This window comes from Ostrea edulis, chromosome 3 (assembly GCF_947568905.1).
Source record: "Ostrea edulis chromosome 3, xbOstEdul1.1, whole genome shotgun sequence".
In the NCBI taxonomy this organism is placed as follows: Eukaryota; Metazoa; Mollusca; class Bivalvia; order Ostreida; family Ostreidae; genus Ostrea; species Ostrea edulis.
Genome location: NC_079166.1, coordinates 94,090,598 through 94,113,879, shown reverse-complemented (window position 1 = coordinate 94,113,879; position 23,282 = coordinate 94,090,598). Strand labels below are relative to the sequence as shown.

The following is a 23,282-nucleotide window of genomic DNA, read 5'->3' as shown; positions in this document are numbered from 1 at the left end:
CATAGACTCCTCATAAAAATGCTTTTTCAAGATTAAAAACGATATTAACTCGAAAAAATTTAAGTGTAAAGGTAGTCGAAATAGGAAATTGTTACCCGATTATCGTTCCTGATTTCCTGAATTTGTGATGTCATAAGAGACCACACTCAGATTTGCGAATCAAAACAAATCACAAATATCGACGATTCATTCACAGCTGGAGGAGTTTTTGAATGGGGAACCATATTTCGGTATACAAGGATGTCACTTTGAACTCATAATTAATGTAAATGCCAGCCACATCGACGATTTTTCATCGGAGGACGAACAGAAGATCGATCAAAGTCCTATTTATTCTCGGAATCGGTTGATATAATACTGATTGGTTAATGATAAATGTATGATGATTTCAGAGTACATTCTCTGATGACGATAAGAGGAATATAGATATTATTACTTGCGCTATTTCTAACCCCATACAGACACGCACCATCGTTTTTCTCTCAAAAGGGGGTGTGTCAAGTTGAATGTTGACTGACAAAAAGGTGGGGACCCCCTTATCTCCCTTGCTTTCATATGCCTAAGTCCCATCCTGACTCGAATATCTTCCATAAAGCCAGATCGGAATTTCCTTTGCACACATCGTGAGCGCCGTATTTTGAATTTATTTTCATAGGATGTTTACAAGTATCATGTGCAGTTATTTTAGTTTAACAGGTGAATATAATAATAGATATAAATGACTACTAAACATTCTTTTACAATAAAATTTGCAACATTAGAGACTATATGAATAATGATTTACTATCACTTTACTTAACATCTAACATTATTTTTTGTTTTAAATTTTATCCCCAATAGGGAAATTAACGTGCAAATTAGTGCTTCATTTAAAAAATCAACAACGTGTAATTTCAATATCGCTCCACCATTTGCTTTGAACATTCTCTTTCAAACATAAAAGGAGGGGGGATATGATAATGCAACTTTCAGCATATAAAGTTAGACCTATTCATCTTCAATTTATTTACTTATATATTTAGAGAAACAGATTCTGATCAGAAGAGTTTCATATGATTATTTCAGGGTCAAATTTCATTTCGAAACAAATCAGATCATCTTTAAATACTAAATTATGAATATCTGTTCTACCGTCATTATACAGTCAACGTTTTGCAGGATTTTATCGTCTTCGTCGTGCTTGCAGTTGTTCTGTAGTCGAAAATAGTTAGAACTGCATCTGTTCTAAGAATTAATTTCATAAACCCAATATTTTTTGCCAAAGTAGAGTGTATACGATGACGAAACTAATCCTCATCAACCCCCGTAATCGCATATAATGATTGTCAAACAACTTCGAGTTCTGTGTTCTCGGTGTAGATTTCACACCCAAGTCTTTCTGAACATTGGATCATTTAGACAAAATATAAAAGAATACCTGACTTGCTACATTACAGTTGAATGTAAGCACGTTGAACATTTTGATGGTTAAAACCCTCAGTTGTTAGTATAAACAAATGCACATTTGCGTCAAACTGGTCTCTTTTGACGTCATCAAGCAAGGGAGATAAGTCATCATACTATTTTGATACTTCACACCACAGCAACATTTAACGGTCTGTGGCGCCTGTTAGCTTACGATTTTTTTGAATGACTTATTTACACATGAAAGGTGAAGATGTTAAGTAAATTAAAAAAACATTTTCGTGCAAAACAATTTTTTTTTTGAAAATCGTCTCCTATGACCCTTCACATAGTATAGAGAATGTCTTTTCCAGAATTTGTAATATCGTGTTATATTGAATGGGCTTTGAATTGTGTCCTCCAATCACCAAGTCCACATCATGTCAAAACTAAATCCTAGAGAAAATGGAGAATGAATTGTTTTGAATAGGTTCACTTTACAGCTTTTTGGAATGGTGTGACTAATTAGTGAGATATAGTATTCATAAACTGGTTTATTATTTATTCATATCGGCCGTATGCTTATATCTAATCAATGTTCCTGCTTTGAACCGGTGTCTAATGGTATAACCTTTGACCTCCCCAAAACCCAGTTGTTTTGGTATGTTTACATAACAAGGAGAGCCACAAATGGATACACCATGGTTTAGATAATAAACATACCCCATTTATAACCCAGGCATAATATTGTCGTATATTGTACTTGGCTTCCGTGTCTTTGTTCGCTGTCGATCCTGCTTTGCTTTGGGTAAACCAACTGCAAGATAAGTACAGGTACATGTATTGAACGTATTCTCTTTACGTGCATCAGAGTGAGAAATTAAATCAACGATGTAAGATCTAACGTGTATCTAAGTAAACCTTCCAAAATCATCGGTAAGCGTAAAATAACACACCCTACTGCTGACATAATATATCAGTGATCAGATATATAGTTAATTCAACGCGTTGTTTATCAGTTCATCACAAAACACAGAATGCTCACTTACTAGTTGTATATAGAGTAGTCTACAATCAAAAGCATTTCTACTTTGTATTCTGTAACATTGCGTTTTGTATCTGATGAATTGGCGTTTTTAGCTGTCGTTTGAAAGAGTGGTCGTTCTACAACATAAAAACGTGAAAATAAATTCAAGGTGCTATTTTTCTGTCATTTTTATTGTGCCGGTATACTTTGTATCATTGTAGACAAGAGTCAATATCTTTTATGTTTAACTGGAACAAATCTAAATGAAACTAAATGTCAGCTGTATGTCTGCAGATCCATTGTGTACAGATCTAGTGATTCCAATGTTGAAAGACTTCCGATAATAAGTGAAATTGTGAAGATTGTGCAGCTAACTCTGATTAAAGGTCATCTCAGGATACATCTACGAAAATGTGACAACTATAATTCTATTTCAGTGTTTAATTCTGTATACGTTATCCGGTTATGTTTAACCCGCTCAACTTGTAAATGAATGAAAATTAAATGAAGTGCTAACAAAATTGATATATTTCTTGGACTAATATTTACCAATATTCATGTCATCGTCATACAGGAACTGCCTATGTTTGATTTTCAGAACTTTAAACACGGAAGTGCTGTCAGGAGATCCGCTGCAGTTCAAGTCCTTAGGTTCTAAGAAGAATTCTTCTGCTCTGTCTTCAAAGCTCCCAAACTTAAAGCGAACATTACGTTTGCAAAATAAGAATATCAGAAGTGTTATGTTCACGAATAATCAGTAGATTTACGTTCAAAATCTACATCTGACCTCTCTGAGAGCCAAATGAGGAAATGATTGCGCAGAAAGACATAGGTATGTAGGTATTTAATACTTGATGATCAATATTAGTTGGCTGTGGGGAGTGAAAGAACAGATGGTTTTGCAATTTTCAGTCGCTTTGAGGTCATAAAGACTTCAGTGTATAAATTGGGGTAAGAAATCTAACTTCACAATTGTTTCTAATGTTGCACATTCTATGTAATTGCTTGTAACACTGTAGAAACACTCTGTTTAGTGGAAATGAAGCTGGATCCACTTATAAGTCGACCAGAAAAATAGATGTTTAACTCTTTCAGTAGAAATATGACGTTTTCTCTGTTCTTTATCTTCACCTTTCATCTACGTATGTAAGATACAGATATTCTATGAAAGAAAGGTATGAAAGATATTTCTATCTTTCATATCACGTGACGTTTATCTTTCATATCCCATGACGTAATAATCAATACACAACTAGCCTGCAACTTGCCTCGATTGACGAACACTAGCGTCCGCAAAGCTCTTGTACAAAAGAATGACAGATTGTAATGTCCCTGATAATGTCCAGGTGTATGTGACCGGACACAAAAATACACATTCCTTGAACAACTACCGCGCGCTCAACTACAGCCACAAATTCCTCATGTAGAAAATGCTGTCGAGTACATTTATGTCATCCGGTGCATTATGCCAGTTCACAGAAACCCAGCCCACAAGGTCAACTACTTCTAGGCCTACCTCCACATTCACCATGCCAACGTCTACTGTTCCTATCTGTGTCTCAGGTGAAACAAGTGCCTCCAATGTCCATGAGACTCGAGTCCTTGCACGCGTGGAAAACGAAAGTCTATCCATGCCCATATCCACCAACAAAAACCACTTGGAATTTCTCTTCACACATTCGTCATTAAATAACTGCTCATTTAATATCAATATCAATGCTCCTTTAACTTAAAGCGCGCAGTTGTGGATTCAGATTCTGATTAGGTCTATCAAAATGTTTCGCGCTGATGGACTACCCAGCCATGTCACGCATCACCCTGTTTATTGATTTATTGTGTACTTATTCAAAGAGGAATAACTCTAATACAATTCACTTAGGTACTCTACGGCCGATTGTTTGTCAGCAACGTAGTTCCCAAAATGAAGGTCGTAGAATTCGATCCTGGTGTTATTTTTAATGTACAACGAAGAATTAATTGGAAATTCTCAAAATGGCGTCGCTAGGCACAAGGAAATAGGAATATTCCTAGAAATATGAGAGAAAAATGCTCTCTTATGAGTTGCCATGAAATATTAAGGTGATTCCATCCTTGGGGTTGCAAAATAGCGATAAAACACTCGGCTCCCACAGCCTTAAGAGAGTCTTATATTATCTCATTGCAAAGATTACATACTGTGAATATCAAGATATTAAGCTCTGGTAAACAAGCTCCTCTGAGACTGGAATTGAGCATTCATTTGGAATTGTTAAGCTATATCTAGGGACTACACTGTGTGTGTATTCAAACCCGCTACGGGCATTATGTATACCTATCGTGATTTAATAGGTGGTTACTGTTATGTTTCTCTGTCAATAACTGTAGATTTACTAGTATTTATGATTGAATTCTGCTGAATTATAAGGGTTTATTCTTACCCATACCACTACATACATATGGGAAGTTGAGTATGGAAAAAGTAAAATCATTCCTGACAATATCTATGTTTAAAAACACCCAACTGTGAAGATCATATGGAAGACTGTGGTATCATTCCTTCGAATATTTTAAATCAACATTCAAATGACGAGTAGAGGAAACCTCGACCATATATCTAAATGTCGAAGATAAACGTAACAGTAAAAGGTCTCACATGAATTATATAATTATTTAATTATCACGTGAAACATGAAGATTACGAACAGTGATCAATCTCATGTCCCTGGAAGAGTAGAATAAATACGGACCCCTTCATATACCAGAGGTGTGACCATGAACCTAGGAGGAGTTAGCATCCAGTGTCGACTGGTCACACCCGCCGTGAGCCCTGTATCTTGATCTGGTAAACATTGTATTGTAGATGGCCATCAGATCAGGGAACCAAGAATGACCTTACAATCGATATGAATCACGTCAGATAGCATTTGACCCAATGGAAAACATTACAAATATCATCAAACACGAACGGTAGTATTTCAGCAAGTAATGTTTTGAATGAAAGATCACAAAATATGAATATATTAATGTTCCATTTTTTTGAAAAGGTGAAGACAACGAATAGTAATGGAGACTATAGAAGCAGTTTCTATGATATCAAAAAGCCTAATGTAAAAGTTGAAGATAACAAACAGTGATCAATCTCATAACTCCTATAAAGGTGAAGATAACAAACAGTGATCAATCTCATAACTCCTATAACGGTGAAGATAACCAACAGTAATCAATCTCATAACTCCTATAACGGTGAAGATAACCAACAGTGATCAATCTCATAACCTCTATAAAGGTGAAGATAACGAACAGTGGTCAATCTCATAACTCCTATAAAGGTGAAGATAACCAACAGTGATCAATCTCATAACTCCTATAAAGGTGAAGATAACGAACAGTAATCAATCTCATAACTCCTATAAAGGTGAAGATAACGAACAATGATTAATCTCATAACTCCTATAAAGGTGACGATAACGAACAGTGATCAATCTCATAACTCCTATAAAGGTGACGATAACGAACAGTGATCAATCTCATAACTCCCATCAAGGTGGAGATAACGAACAGTGATCAATCTCATAACTCCTAAAAAGGTGAAGATAACCAACAGTGATCAATCTCATAACTCCTATAAGCAATACAAAATAAATAGTTGGGCAAACACGGACCTCTGGATACACCAGAGATGGGATCAGGTGCCTAGGAGGAGTAATACCCCCTATCGACCGGTTACACCCGCCGTGAGCCCTACATCCTGATCATGTAATGTTTGATTTATGGTAAAAACTAGTCGTGTACAGTGTTAAAAGTGAAAAGTCCTGGTGCTGTTGTTTTCATTTGATTTGATGATTTAAATGAACATGTTGCCGTATGAAAAGTTTTGTAGATGGGAATTAACAGTTCATATAAGAATCAAATCAATACAGTTAAACTAGTAACATAGCTTTGATTATAACTACACCAGAACTCCAAACACTGATGCGCAATGTAACAAATTATATGTTTCTGTTGATATAGGTGTTGCTAACTGTGTTTACTTTCACTCAGGACTTACCATGCAGGACGAGGTTTCTGTGGTCTCCACGTAAAATGCTGCGAACTTTTGCTGGTCTTGATAGAAGAACACATTCTAGAAGAGTTACAATATTGTAACTATACGTACCAACCTGTTCTCTTAAAATTTTATTTCCGCTGTTGATGTTTGCAATGTTAACTACAGTATTTTTTATGGTCAGCAAATACTTGAACGTCAATTGGTGAGATACAAGAGAGATACATAGCTGAATTAGTTTTGTTATGTAAACAAGGCTCCTGCTATGTTTTTGGTTTACATAAGTTAAATATAATTTGTTTACATACGTTAAATATACTAGTGGTAATTTCGCTTACAGCGGATGTTTCAAATTACAAGTTCATTCGAAACACAATTAATTGAAGTGCTTGTCACATCTCAGTTTGTTTCAAACATCATCATGTTAAGCAATCTGTATGTACCAAAATCATGGCACAGGCATTGTTTACATAACAAGGAGGTGTGTGTGTGCTGTATCTCACTTGTAGCTCAATAACTTACTTTAACAATTTTGCTGACCATTAGAAATACCTTAGGTAAGGATTGTAAACATTAAAAGTGTAAAATGTGAACATTTCCAGTCCAAATCGTGTTCATGTCCCCTTTGATACTAATCTACAACCTTACATTACATTATCTCTTCATCTGGATAACATCGTAAATAAAATCACGAAAAATGGATGATTGTCAAAACTAATCAAACATAGAATATTTTTACTTCCTCTTGACTCCAGTGATAGATGAGAAAGGCGTCAAGGTATAGGACTCACAGCGGGTGTGTCCAGTCGACATAGGATGCTTACTCCTCCTAGGCGCCTGATCCCACCTCTGGTATATTTTGTGTTCCTCATAGGAGTTAGGAGATTGATCACTGTTCATTATCTTCACTTTTCTGTACTACAGAACATTATGTTATGGTGGGATAATGATTTCGAAATATACAAAGGGATTCCTAGATAATGTTAATGATTTTGTGGTTCTTGGTGTCTCCTGTTTGCGTTTGTGTATTATGACCTGGTTGATAAAATGAGCATATCTACTAAATCTAGACCCCATGATTAGTCAGCGATGATTAACGAACACCGTTAAGAAATTACTGAGACTGTGCATATTCGGATACGTAAACAGATATTCTCCAGTGAAATCAAATCGATCACGAGAAGTTCGACTAACCTTTGCAAGTGACAATATCCCTAACTTCAGCAAACATCTACCTTAAGGAAGTTATCTTCTGAGACTTTGAGCACAACTGCGCAGGATGCTACAACTAAGTTTTTACAGCTTCAATACTGATCCCATTGGTGCAAGCATATTACACATCTATTACTGAACCCTATCCAGTTGAAAATGTTTGTGTCAATTCAAATTTTGAAAGGGTTTGGCAGGGGCTATTTTTTATGGCGGAAGAATTGATTAATCAAAACGTTCTAAATCTGCATGATATTACAGTTTATGTTTCATTCAATGTATTGCCTATTCTTATACTTCTATACGTGTATTTCAGTTTAATAACTAATGATACAGGTAGCTGAGACTTGGAACTAGTTCAAATGTTGTAATATATTAACTTGGTGGATATATTTTTCCAAACAGAACACCGATTCTTAAAGAATGTTTAATTAATTTACTTGAAATTTTGTATAAATATTCAGTATTTTTGCCAATAATTCAAAAATTTGATCTCCAACCCCTACTTGAAAATCTGTAAAATTTTAGAAATTGACATTACTGCTAATATGTCCTTTTAAACTCTCAATTTTGATATGATGAAGGTTTTCGTTTTTCAAGTGTAAAAATGTCATTATTTATTCTTAAGCTTTTTTTAATTTGTAGTGTTAGAAGACATGATTATGTATATATTTTACGTATTGATTGATTTGTGTTGCTTGTATTGTGTTGACACCAACAGACAAGTCAACTTTAATTAAATAAATGTTAAGTGCAAAAAGGTCATGTTTAGAACACTGTAGCTCAATAACAAGCGTTGCGACCCCAGTTTTTCTTTTTAATTCACTAATCCTCCTTCAATGTAGAAATCTAAAATAAACTTCCCCCCCAAAAAGACATTACTCCAAATCTCAGGTGCGAAATTCTTTAAATACAGATGAAAGTCAAATATTTAGTAAATGTCACTGACTGATATTGTAATGAAAAAGTGAGGACTTAACCTTCTATGTATCATACTGTAAATACTCCGACAATCAATACATCTTTATCTTGCATTAATTTTCTGACATATCTGCTTGGCTTTAACAATTAGCTCACATTACGTACAGGGAAAGGTGAAGATAACGAACAGTGATCAATCTCATATCCCCTATAAGCAATAACAAATAGAGATTTGGGCAAACACGGACCCCTGGATATACCAGAGATGGGATCGGGTGCCTATGGGGAGTACAAATTCCCTGTCAACCGGTCACACCCACCATTTTGTAATTGAAAGTCGGACAAGAACTCCACATGAAAAAAGTTTTGATAACGAACACTGATCAATCTCATAAATACCACAAAGAATAGAAATTAATACTAGAGCAAGCAAACACCCTGGACATACTGCATGCGGGATCTGGTACCTAGCAGGACTAGACATCTCATGACCGGTCATACTTGCCGTGGACTATATATCTTGCTCAGGTAAATAGAGTAACGAGCAGTCAAAATCAGTCTGTACAGAACTACCTAACCGTTGCTATGAAACACACCAGCATTCAGCCTAATCAATGAGTCTGAGTGTTGTTTTCCTTTACTCACATCCTTCCTCTGTATCAGTTGTCTGACTATATTCCCACGGGCGTCACTTATATACACCGGGACGTTTACAGACAGCTCATTTCTTCTTCTCAGATGAAGATCTACTGTCCCATTATTAAATGGAAAAGTGATTTCTATCTTTTCAGCTGGAACAGAGATTCCATCTGTTGAGCGTCGTAATCTTTCACCGTCTTCCTTCACATCTACCACTACAGCAGCTAGGAGAAAGGGTGGGGATAATATAATGACAATAAAGAAAAAGAAACGTGGAAATTTTGAATATCAAAATAATACAATCTTTCCGAAGCACAAAATATAAAATTCTTATTCATTAAGTATCAAGTAATATACATATCGATGTATATCAATGAAAGGTGAAGATAACGAACAGCGATCAATCTCATAACTCCTATAACCAATACAAAATAGATAGTTGGGCAAACACGGACCCCTGGATACACCAGAAGTGGGCTCAGATGCCTAGGAGGAGTAAGCGTCCCCTGTCGACCGGTCACACCCGCCGTGAGCCCTATATCCTGATCAGGTAAACGGAGTTATCCATAGTTAAAATCAGTGTGCCAAGAACGATCTAACAATCGGTATGAAACATGTCAGACAGCATTTGACCCAATGTATAATCATTATCAGGGATTAAGAGCAGTTAGTTTTTTTAATTCCAATATTGTTACACTAATTGTTTTATGTGTACTTTTGGTATATACTTTCACGGTTGAAATCCACAAACACTCGTCTCAGAAACAAAGAGAATGTACCTAAGCGAAATGCAAACTTTGGGAGATGACGTCTCAAGTTGAAAAGGACATGGACACGATTTGAGCTGAATATTGTTAAATTCTATTTTTCCATTTTCAATGTTTAAGGTGCTTTATTAAGGTATTTCTAATGGTCTTCAAAATTTTGAATGTCAGTTGTCGAGGTACATGGGAGATACAGTTCTTTGTTATATAAACAAGACTTGTGGCTATCTATCTATCTATCTATCTATCTATCTATCTATCTATCTATCTATCTACATTATATATTTATCCACCCATCCATCTATCTATCTATCAATCCATCTATCTATCTATTTATCTGTCTGTCTGTCTGTTTGTCTATCTATCTATCTATCTATATATCTATCTATTTATCTATCTGTCTGTCTGTCTGTCTGTCTGTCTATATATCTATCTATCTGTCTCCCTATCTATCTATCTATCTGTCTGTTTGTCTGTCTATTTATCTATATGTCTGTCTATCTATCTATCTATCTATCTATCTATCTATCTATCTATCTATATGTCTGTCTGTCTGTCTGTCTGTCTGTCTATCTATCCATCTCTCTCTCTCTCTCTCTCTCTCTCTCTCTCTCTCTCTCTCTCTCTCTCTCTCTCTCTCTCTCTCTCTCTGTGTGTCTATCTATCTATCTATCTATCTATCTATATATCTATTTATCTATCTGCCTGTATGTCTGTCTGTCTGTCTGTCTATCTATCTCTCTCTCTTTCTATCTATCTATTTATCTCTCTCTCTCTCTCTCTCTCTCTCTCTCTCTCTCTGTCTCTCTCTCTCTCTCTCTCTCTCTCTCTCTCTCTCTCTCTCTCTCTCTCTCTCTCTCTCTCTCTCTCTTCCCAACGACAAGAAAGATAGAAATTCTACAGATTGTAACTTTTATCGACCTAAAGATACGTAAACCTGAAAATTTGAGCTAATTTTCCGGCATGATTGATCTTCAAATGTTCTGACTTAGAGAGAAATATATTAAGTTTTTCAAAGGTTTGATATTCATGTACCCCAATGATAATATGAATTATATGAACTATTTTCGTTCCTAATTCAGAATTGTCGTCTAGATCTTAAACATCGGGTTAATGTTAACTACGTAAAGCTCTTACCCAGTTCCTCGCCGTCTATGTCGTCGGGAAGGGGAAGATGAAGTTCATATGTTGAATGTATAATCCATATAAAATTGACTATCAGTAACGAATATCGTGCCATCTGATCGTACATTCTCTCAATTTCAACATCCAGGTAACCGCTGAATGAGTATTTATTCCGTATGTATCTATAAGGTAGCTTAAGGATGTTGTGTTATCCACGATGTAGAGCAACGCTTTTGAGAATATCGTTATTCATTTTCATAGCAATGCATGTCATGAGCTCTGATTTCACACAAAAGTACCTTGAGGTTCAAATTAAAAATTTGGCGTAGTTCCTCTTATCTTTCTCTTTTTGTGTATAGAACATCTTTGCTATCTTGTTAATTTTTACTTGATATTTTTACTATTGTCTTTTTTTCTGTGAAATATTGATAATGACTATGAGATCCTCAAATGTATTATTTTCGATTATGCTAAGATTTTATGAGCATGAAAAAGTGAAGATAACAAGCAGTGATCAATGGTCATAACTCCTATAAGGAGCACAAAATAGAGAGTTGGACACACACGAACCCTGAATTAACCAACGATGGAATCAGGTTCCTTGGAGGAGTAAGCATCCCCTGTTGACCAGACACACCCGCCGAGAGCCCTATATCTTTGCAAGATAAACGGAGTAATCCGTAGTCAGAATTAGTGTACCAAGAACGTTCTAACAGTTGGAATGAAACACGTCAGACAGTAGTTGACCCAAATGAGCCATAAATTCCCGAATTTTGCCAGATTTCATTTCTAGGTTTCAATCAATTGTTAGTATTGTCTTACAAGAATTAAGCTTACACAAACTTACTGTAAACATATTGTATAGTTGACTTTGAATGAATTAGAATGAGCGAATGTTGTTGATTGGTTGGAAGTAAATTGTTTTAACGTTCCGGTAGAGAATATTTTATTCATATGGACACGTCACCATTACCGGTGAAGGGCTACAAAATTACAGCCTATGCTCGGCGCTTACGGCTTTTGAGCAGGGAAGTTGATTGATTAATGGATGAGCTGTGAGGGTTCTTAAGCGTAACAAATCTACTGCGACACAGGACATCTATTTTAAGGTCATCTCTGAGGACCCGTGACATTAAAACATGTTGCTGAACGTTTGGCGATGGAACTGTCACTACCTGTTTTAACGATTTAGGTATCTTTTGACTGGGATTCGAACCCCGTCCTTCCCCTAAAAGTGAACGGGGAAAATGTACATGCTCAATATTTTCTTGTTTCGATATTTTTGGACGTGGAATTTGAATATCGGACAAGATATATTAGCTGATAATACCATATTCTATTTGGTGCTAGATTGCTGTATCCCGAATATCATCTCCGTTAAAAGTGATTATAACGAGCAGTGATCAATGTCATAACTCCTATAATGTAAAACTTATACGGTACCAATTTTGATGCACCAGATGCGCATTTCGACAAACAATGTCTCTTCAGTGGTATTCAACCGAAATGTTTGAAATCCGAAATAACGATAAGCTTGCTAGAGCTATTATAGGGAAAAACAATGTGCCAAAAAGTGGAGTCAAATTCGTCTAAGGATAAGAACTTTGCATGAGGGAGATAATCCTTAATTTTGAAATGAATTTCTAAATTGTATAACAGCAGTTAAATATCCATCCGTATTTTCAAGCTAGTAACCAAGTACTTAGCTACTGGGCTGTAGAGACCCTTGGGAACTAACAGTCCACCAGCAGAGGCCCCGACCCAGGGGTCATAATGTAAAACTTATACGGTACCAAATTTGATGCACCAGATGCGCATTTTGACAAAAATTGTCTCTTCAGTGATGCTCAACCGAATTGTTTGAAATCGAAATAACAATGAAGTGTTAGAGCTTTTATAGGGAAAACTAGTGTGCCAAAAAATGGAGTCAAAATCGTCTAAGGTTAAGAGCTATGCGTGAGGGAGATGATTATTAATGAAATGAATTTCTAAATTTTATAACAGCAATTAGATATATACAACCTCAAGCAATTGTCAATATTGTATTAAATGACTTAATCTTATAACATCTTTACATCACAACATATAGTACTTTAAGATTTATTTCTCACTCATAGGCTTCAGCATATTTAACATATGTATCAAGCAAGGAAGATGTTCACGCTTTATGGCAAAATATATTTTGTAAAATTGTTTGATAGCATGTATACATCCTCATGCTGCGAGTTGAAACGTTCACATCGAACAACATGAAAGATATATTAAGGATCTGCCATAAGGTAATAACCGGTCCGGCCAAAACTACAGACTTATTGAAGGATTTAACATAAGATGACATCCGGTCATTGGCTGACATCCTGTAAAGTTTAAAGTTCAATATCCATTGTAACGTAAGTCACTGGTCACATACAGCCGAAAAGTAGCACAAATGTAGGCGATACATATAAATCTAACAAAGCGGTTATAATATTCTCATTAAGGTGATGGATAAACGATTTTAAAGAAGATAGAAACCAAAATTATAGCACCATATAGTAAAACCCAATACACAAATAGTCTGATTTTGTACAGGTAAGAAATGAATGGTTATTTAAAGAGACGTATCAACAAACGATGAAATTGAAAAGTAGTCACAGAAATTAACCCCAGGTTTCAATTATAAGAAACAAGAACATATGTAAAAGTTAGAAATACATAATAGGACAAAAACAAATAAACAACGTTCTTTTTTTTTTTGGTATGTACTGTTCCTTTTTTAAACTTGGAGCTAATTGCATAGTTGACATTGAATTAGTTAGAATGTTTAGCGAATGTAGTGGATTGGGATTGAATGTTATTCAGGATGATTATTGAGTAACGAGAGTACACAGTGAATTGAAATGATATTCAAAATTGATATCAGGGAGTGAAAAGTGAATGAGAAAGACGCACATGCTCAATAGTTTCCTGTTTTAGTATTTTTGGTCTTAGAATTAAACATTCGAGAAGATTCAATGGTTGATGACATCACGTGCCATTTAATGTCAGATCACTGTATCCGGAACATCTTCATCCGCCAAGAAAACGGTTTATACCATTAGATTGTACACTGATTTTAACTACAGATAACTCTGTTTACCTGATCAAGAAATTCATGTAAGGGTACTACGGGTGTGACAGGTCGACAGGGAATGCTTAATCCTCATAGGCATATGTATATATGTATAATATAAATAGCAATATTTGTCTATTCCTTTTAGGCACCAGATCCCACCTCTGGTATATCCAGGTGTACGTGTTTGTCCAACTCTTTATTTCGAATAGCTTATAGAAGTTAAAAGATTGATCACTGTTCGTTTCTTTCATCTTTCAATCGAAAGCTTTAAATGGCACCAGTCTCATATCAAAGGCTATTATAGGAAAAGTAAAAAAGACAATCAATTTTTAAACAGTATAACGTAGAGGAACTTGTGATTGTTTTCTCAGTGGACTATACATACATAGGATTGTTCATGGAATTATTATTATCCAATGGCTGTTTTCTATCCTTAATCTTTGGCGATGATAATCAACGATAAACCTTGGGATATTCTATTCATCAGTGTGTGTATTAGAAAATTCCTGAAAAAAGCATCGCGTCCCAACTTGACCACCCTAGAAACTCATTGTCCGCTGTGTCACCCCATTTAGAAATGGGTTTTTCAATCCATTAAAGAACAATAAGACCAGACTGAATCATTCATGTTTTTATTTTGAAAATAAAACACAAAAATATACACAGGTATGGACCGAAAAATGTCAGCGATGCAATGGAAGCGCCAGCCCTCTGTAACCCTAGACACCCGCTAAAAATATTCAATTCAATCATTAATAAATGGACAAATAGAAATAGAATACATGTTTATCTTTAATTACTAATTTCATGACAGGAATCGCTCTAGGAAAAATCCTTTAAAATATCTCTGAAACTATTTAAGTTTGGACTTTCATATTTTGTACATATATTCTGTACAGACAGGTCGTTCATGTAATGATGTGGTGTGAACTTGTGATCTTGACTAGGACGTTTGACCTACTTTTGATTCAAATATGACCTATTTAATATGTTCTGAACTATTCTAGGTCGATTGTTCATATTTTGTATGTATATATCTTGTGGCAAGATATTTCATTTCATAGTAAGTCCCCTGACCTTGTCACTTTGAACTTATAGATTCACCTACTTTAAAAACAAACGTAACCTATCAACTATTACCGCAACTATTTTAAGTGGGGCTTTCATCGCTGGAATATATATTTTGTATGTTTAGACCTCGTACATCAGGGGGCCTCTGTTACGTAGTGGTTAAAGCATAACGCTCAAACTCACACAGCCTCTCACATCTGCTCGGCGTGCGTTCGAATCCCGCTCGCGCCGATAAGTGGGAAAGTTTCCCAGTTTACTTGCGAAAGGTTGGTGGTCTTTTCCCAGGTACATTGCATCTGGGTTCTCTCTTCCACCATTAAAAACTGGGTGCCTCCAAATAACTGAAAAATTGTTGAGTGTGGCGGAAAACATTAATCAATCAGTCAATTAATTGTACACCATGGTGTTTGATCTTTTAATCTAAGAATATTACATATCTTTTAAAAAATATCGACCTATTCAATATTCCTGAAATCTGCAAGACAGGGTCTTTCTTATTCGGTATATAGATTCCTTATGGCTGAACTTTCTTATTCGGTATATAGATTACCCGTGACAGGACTTTCTTATTCGGAATATATATTTCCTATGACAGGACTTTCTTATTCGGAATATACTTTCCTTATGACATGACCTTATTTTGTGAAGTCTGACTGTGTAACCTTGACTTTGGAGTTGGACCTACTCTTTAAATCTCTGACCTATTTTATATCTCAGGAAGTATAAGGTAGGGATTTCACATCTTGTTTATATATTTCTGATGGATAGACCATCCATTTCATACTATGACTACTGCCCTTTTGACCTTGTATTTTGACCTTTTGAAAAAATATACCCGGTCAGATGTCTTCGTAACTATTCAGGGTGGATTTTTTTTTCTTTGTATAGAGTTTCTTTCTGACAAAACGGTGATACATCACATTTGATATTGTAACCTTGACCCACTTTTTCAAAAACCTTACTAATCAATATCTCTATTTAAAGTAAATATTTCTTATTTTGTGCAAGTAATCTTGATGGAAAGACGAAGTTATACTTTGTTTTTTAACTCTGTGTACCCTTGGGTGTTACCGGCGGGTCAAAAAGTGCCCCAAAAGGGAATTTTTTTTTTCAAACTCTTCCTCTCTACAACTGCTTAAAAATCCAACTAAAATTTTAGTGATGTAGAGCTGGAAGCCTTCTAGTATTCTATTATAGAATATGTCGTAGAGGTCAAGTACGGTGGTTTTCCTAAAACTTGAGATTTATACAGATAAATGTCTTTCGTACACTTAAGGATCAATTTCCATGACAATCTTTATAAAAATCATTCGCATGCATTACACAGCGCTATCAACTTTTACCAGAGCGATCGATAAATATGTTGTGACGTGCATTATCGATCGTAGATTATGACGTCATCTGAGACAACTTTCGATTGCATTGATAGGTTTTTTATTGTGTTTACATAGATAAAACCCTGCATTTATGGTACAATGTGCTGCTTGGAACTGCAATGTGAAATCGGGACAGGGATTAAGTTTGTTTCTTTTCCCAAAAGACCATAAATTTTGAAAAATTTGGAGACTGAAACTGAAAAGAGACATTGGAATTTGTGACAAGCCACACTTTCGCATTTATTATTAGTATTATCATTATTATTACGCATTCATTTATATAAATCGCAAAATTACGTATAGTTTCTATGCGCTGTACAATGTTTACATTTGACGTGTGTTGTGAAGAAATTACATGTACTAATAGGCATAATTCACATTTTATGATATTGTATGCAAGGTGAAGATAACGAACAGTGATCAATCTCATAACTCCTACAAGCAATACAAAATAGATAGTTGGGCAAATTATATCTACATGTAGATGTTTAAGAAAGGGGTGGGGTTACAAATTGTCTCAAATGACGTAATAAGAAAGGGCGACAATTCCTTCATTCGTTTCTATAAACAACGATTTTTGAATAGGCATTTTGCGCATATACCTGGATTTAAAAAAGGATAAACACATCAATAAACTTTTCAAAACGGGTTTTAATGAATTATAAACTTTATTTTCAAATCTATTTTTATTACACTTGACATTTAAACTGGACATTTTTCAACGCATTATGCAACTATTAATCAAAACCTACCAAATATCCAATTGTTTAATCATATCATATTTATTATTTTTGTCTGTTCATAATCTCTATAAAACAAATAAGCTAATTTAAGCTTTTATGGGTTACCACTAGTTCTTATATGATAATTTGTCATGTTATTTATACAGTTACTTATTTTGTAACTGTTATAACTGATTAATGCTTTAGATTATGCCTGCAGGTTTCAATTTGTTATTTTAAATTTACAATCATGACATTCTCTGATATTTCATACCCGAATAAAATGAAATGAAATGTAAAACATTTAGATAGGGGATCCAAAATTATCTTAATGAATATTGTCTTGATGTTTGTAAATGCATAATTAAGAAAAGCAGAAAAGGATGTACCAGAATTGTGAATTTTGCAACCCCAGAGTTTGACTCTAGTGCTGATCAAAATTAGTCATTTCGCGTTAATGTTACATATATTATATCATATCATATTTTGCTGTCTGACGTTTTTCATACCGATTGTTAGTCGTTCTTGATATATTGATTTTGACGATGGATGACTCCGTTTACCTGATCAGGATATAGGGTTCACGGCGGGTGTGACCGGTCGACAGGGGATGCTTACTCCTCCTTGGCACCTGGTGTGTTCGGGGATCCATGTTTGCCCAACTAGCTATTTTGTATTGCGTATACGAGTTATGTGATTGATCGTTGTTCGTTATCTTCACCTTTCTTTGAAAGGAATGAACATTTCCGTACTTTATGTAAAGGTAACCTTTGAGATGAATTTCATTATATTCTGGAATGGAAAGCATTATGCAAATTACGTAGAGATTTTTTAGATGTAGGATATTGTTTTTACCGAAACACAAATAAAATTGTGAACACGTTCTTCTAAAGATTCGGTATCTCTAATAAAGCTATATATGTTTATTTTGAAAATCAATCATATTGTCTGTTCTCCATATTTTACATCTGTTTGACCTCTGTTATTAAATGTGTTTTATGTACCTAATGTACCATTCCATGATTTGAGCGAAATAAATTGAACTGAAGTGAATCCAGCAGGAGTTTTAAATTTTGCTTCAGATTGGTTTCTACTAAAACTGCATTTTTTGACTAAATGAAGTAAATATCAAAGTTTTAACGTTAAAAATATTGATGAACATATCCTATACGTCATATAAAACAAATTTCTCTGGTGTAGCCTAACTTCGTAATGTCCCGCTCAAGATTGTTCACTCATATGGAGACGTCACTATTTCCGGTGAAGGGCTGAGGCGCTTACAGCCTTTGCTTTGTCGTGCCACAGGGCCTCTATTTATGCGGTCTCATCCGAAGGACTGCCTCATTTACTCACCTCTTACCACAAGCAAGTGTGGCGGAAGTTGATTTCAACCTTATGTGCAGACATGCACGAAGAGGATTAAGTAGGTGAGTTACGACAAGGGGTACTGAGGACATATTCTGACGCAGATCTCCACGGGACCCTATACTCTGATCGAATCTACTTGCTTTTTGACAACTCCAACATTGTATTAGTTGAGAATTTTTTATTAGAAATTCCAAGAACGCGTCATATGAAAATACTCTAAATACATGCAAACTTTCCAGATATTACTTGATAATTCGATTTTAAGATCACATGAAGTGAACTACTCAAACAAAAGAACAATGATTTAAATTTGATCATTATATATGAGAGTAAATATAATACAGATTTATAGAAAGTCAGGAACGGGACCCACTGAAAAACAGTATACTTTGACTGAATCAAAATATTTTGAGAACTTGAACACTATACTTTGGAAAATATATTTTATGAACATCATGCATTTGCAAATCTATGAACATGATAACTATTCTAATGACTAAATAGAAGTAAATCATCGGAACTTATGAGGATTTTTGAGAGTGTGATAAATCTTTATTGAGATGACTGAAATGTTATTTGATTGAGAAGTTGTCATTACATGTATATTTGAGACAAGTTGAAAAAATATATACAGGAACAAACATGACCCAGACACTCTTTGAAAAAAGAGTATATAAATATGATATTCATTTGTTCATTCCACAACTACCGGTTCAGGATATAATCCTGCTCATGACGTAGTTAGATAATGAAACGAAAACGTTTATTACCTGAATTTAATCTCTAAATTTTGAGTGTCAAAGCATGCTAGAAAAAATATAGATGTATGGAAATGGAATCGGCCGCACACTCTAATGCATGTCTCCATCTCAAAAGGTGATCACTCACAAAGTTCGGAAATATTCCCCATAAGCTCAAAAGAAAAACAGTGCATGGGTGTGATGTTCATGTTCCTATATTCTCTTCAGAAAACAAATTTGCTCACTTAAAAGACATGAGGTTAATTCAATTTTGGAAACCGCGTTTTTAAACCATCATATACAGTTGCTTCTTCAACAAAAATGGAAAAGGGAAATATTCATATCTAATGATCAGTCATCCAAAAACTTATTTTATTAAACACAACCTTGATTCCACGCGCAAGTACTCCGAAGTTGAAATAAAAAATATGCTAGAGTTCTTCATTGACAATATCTTCATGGTCTTTGGTGATCAGGTCTTCAAACAGTCTGTTGGAATTTCTGTGGGCACTTACTGTGCTCCTTTGTAAGCGGACCTGTTTCTATATTCATATGAAGCAGAATTTATTCAAAAACGTCTACGTGAGAAGAAAAAATCTCTTCCTGTGGCCATCAATTCGACATTTCGATATATCGACGACGTTTTGTTTATTAACAATGATAACTTTCATTCATATGTCGATTTGATATATCCCTGTGAGCTCAAAATAAAACACACCATGGAGTCGTCCACTTCTGCTTCATACTTAGATATCTTTTTGAAAGTAGACATTACCGGCAAACTGACAACTCAACTGTATGACAAACGGATTTATTTTAGCTTCTCTATCGACAACTTCCCATATTTATGTAGCAGACAAACAAGTTGATAGTACAGGGATTTCAACAGTCTCGATTGAAGTCAGCATTTCGCAAATTCTATGGTCGTTATAACGATCTAGTTCGTCAATACAACCTATCATTGGGTCATATGCCGTCTAACCTGTTTCATACCGATTGTTAGACCGTTCTTGCCACACTGACTTTGACTATGGATAACTCTGTTTACCTGATCAAGATTAAGGGCTAAGGCGAGTATGATCGATCGACAGGGGATGCTTACTCTTTCTAGGCACCTGATCCCACCTCTCGTGTGTCCAGGGGTCCTTGTTTGCCGAACTATATATTTTGTATTTCTTATAGGAGTTATGAGATTGATCACTGTTCGTTACCCTCACTTTTCATGTATATTTTTCTTTTGGATTTAATAAACTATCAGTTTTACATTATGACCCCTGGGGCGAAGCCTCTGCTTGTGAACTGTTAGTCCCCGAGGGTCTCTACAGTCCAGTAGCTAAGTACTTCGTTACTAGTTTGAAAATACGGATGTATATTTAATTGCTGTCATAAAATTTAGAAATTCATTTCAAAATTAAGGATTATCTCCCTCATGCATATCTCTTATCCTTAAACGAATTTGACTCCACTTTTTTGGCACGCTGTTTTTTTTTTGCTATAATAGCTCTAAAACTTCATTGTTATTTCGGATTTCAAACATTTCGGTTGTTTACATTACATTATTTGTCGGAATGCGCATCTGGTGTATCAAAATTGGTACCGTATAAGTTTGACACTATGGACTCTTATATCATGTCTATTATTGAATGATTACTACAAAATGAATTACCATTAATGATTCCTCATTCAGGCAATTACTATGTCTGTACTGTTTTTAGTTCACCCGAGTTAAGCTTTTTGCAACACACCTCACCATGTACCAATGTTGATGCACCAGATGCACATTTCGACTAATAATGTTCAGTTATGCTCAAGCCAAAATTTTGGAAATTCGAAATAACAATAAACTTGTGAGAGCTAAAAGGAAAACTAGAGTGTTAAAAACTAGAGCAAAATTCGTCCAAGGATCAGAGCTATTCATGAGGTAGATATAATCCTTAATTTTGAAATGACTCCACCAGCAGAAGCCTTGAGCCTGGGGTCGTAATGTAAAAAATATACCGACTTTCAGTACGGTCAGTATTTTGATTATACTAGACGACGTGTCAACCAGTGTTATATCGTTATTGTTGATATTGATGGAAGAACATATATCGAGTGACAAGTATCATCGGGGAAGAAGAGTCCACCAGCGGAGATACAAGTTTAATGGTTAAATGAAAAGGTAAATATAACGAACAGGGATCAATCTCATAACTCCTTTAGGGAATACAAAATCAAGACTTTGGTAAACACGGACCCCTTGATATACCAGAGGTGGGATCGAGTGCCTAGGAGGTGTACGCATCTCCTGTCAACCGATCACATCAGCCGTGAGCCATGTATCTTGATTGAGTAAACGGCGTAATCCGTAGTCTAAATTAGTGTGTGAAGAATGGTCTAACAATTGGTAGGAAACACATGATACAGCAATTAACCCAATGATATATTGTGTTGGGAAACTATAGAAATTGTGAAATGCTGATTTTAATACAGACTGTTGAAACCCCTGTAACATGAACTTGTTTGTCAGTAGCCTGCCTCGATTTCAAAACCGATCATACGGAGAACAAGCTTTTGTGTAACGAATCAATTGAATCATAAACGCCATATGCCTGATCATGATATAGGGCTCAAGGCGGGTGTGACCGGGCAGCAGGGGATGCTTACTCCTCCTAGACACCCGATCCCATCCCTGGTGCGTCCAGGGGTCCATGTTTGCCCAACTATCTATTTTGCATTGCTTATAGGAGTTATGAGATTGATCACTGTTCGTTATCTTCGCCTTGCATGCATGTGATAATGAAATATTGCTACATTTACATGGGAAGTTAACGATGAGTAATCTGAAATCTTCTTGTTTATCATAAAGTTGAGTTGGTTTGTTTCTGCTGTTGACATCGATGTTCAATGAAATATCAAAATACGAAGCAGATTTAGCTTTCAATAATTTATTTTTCTAATTCGACTGACAATAGGTGGAGAACTTGGAAAACATCGATGACCAAAATCACCCCTCAGCGATAGGGTTTGAAAGCAATACACTGAAACATCACAATGTACAAAACAACAATAACGTTAAATCTCACTACTATAGGCGACACAATTTAGTACACCATGAGATCATAGTTAATAAAACAACGACGATCACCATTATGACGTTGAATGTTTAACATGACATATTTCAAACACGTACCCTGTCTATCCGTGATTTTTGGCATTAAAACCGACTAGTTACATAAATGAACGAAAGCGTTTTTACATATATTCAAGCGAAAAAAATAACGTCTCTAAATTTTCCCAAGTCACATGAGTTAGTTAGATTCTAAAACACAAAATACGCAAGGAATAGAACTCGAACATTCCTTACCGTATACTTTAGAACTCTTCATTTTATCGTTTGAGACATTCCTGCTTACCATGTCTTAATCAAAACTCAACATTGGAATATTTTCAGTCATCATACTTTTATCAATAATAAGTGGGGGAGGGAAGAATTATAACATTAAACTTGAATATCTTGAAAAGTGGTGTTAAATATGTACGAACATTTGTAGATAGAAATTGTGTATATATATTAATGATATGCAAAGGTCAAACTAAAACGTTTCTTTACAACCGCATATAAAAATATTGTAAAAATGCTGGTTGAGAAAATCCAAAGAGAAGACTCATATTTTTTGAAACAGCATGACCCAAAAACCTGGTGAAATTTATGCAATTATCTTTTTTCCTGTTAAGAATTCGTAACTTCTTTCTCAGATAATTGAGAAACGATACAGAAAAACCCAGCAATGCTGTTGTAAGAATATACTAGTATTATTTGTTAAACACGTATAATTT

At 35.2% G+C, this 23,282-nt stretch overlaps 1 protein-coding gene across 1 annotated transcript in view; it reads right to left on the bottom strand.

Annotated features, from left to right (window-relative positions):
* Positions 1 to 11,207, bottom strand: part of LOC125674457 (A disintegrin and metalloproteinase with thrombospondin motifs 3-like) — a 29,749-nt gene extending 18,542 nt beyond the window's left edge. Inside the window, exons 1-6 of the mRNA XM_056161097.1 lie at positions 11,105 to 11,207; positions 9,210 to 9,427; positions 6,438 to 6,512; positions 2,960 to 3,104; positions 2,433 to 2,547; positions 2,107 to 2,200 (exon numbers count right to left, since the gene is read on the bottom strand). Of these exons, the coding sequence (XP_056017072.1) occupies positions 2,107 to 2,200; positions 2,433 to 2,547; positions 2,960 to 3,104; positions 6,438 to 6,512; positions 9,210 to 9,427; positions 11,105 to 11,207 (750 nt within the window). The remainder of the gene's footprint in view (positions 1 to 2,106; positions 2,201 to 2,432; positions 2,548 to 2,959; positions 3,105 to 6,437; positions 6,513 to 9,209; positions 9,428 to 11,104) is intronic.
* Between the last annotated feature and the right edge of the window lie 12,075 nt (positions 11,208 to 23,282).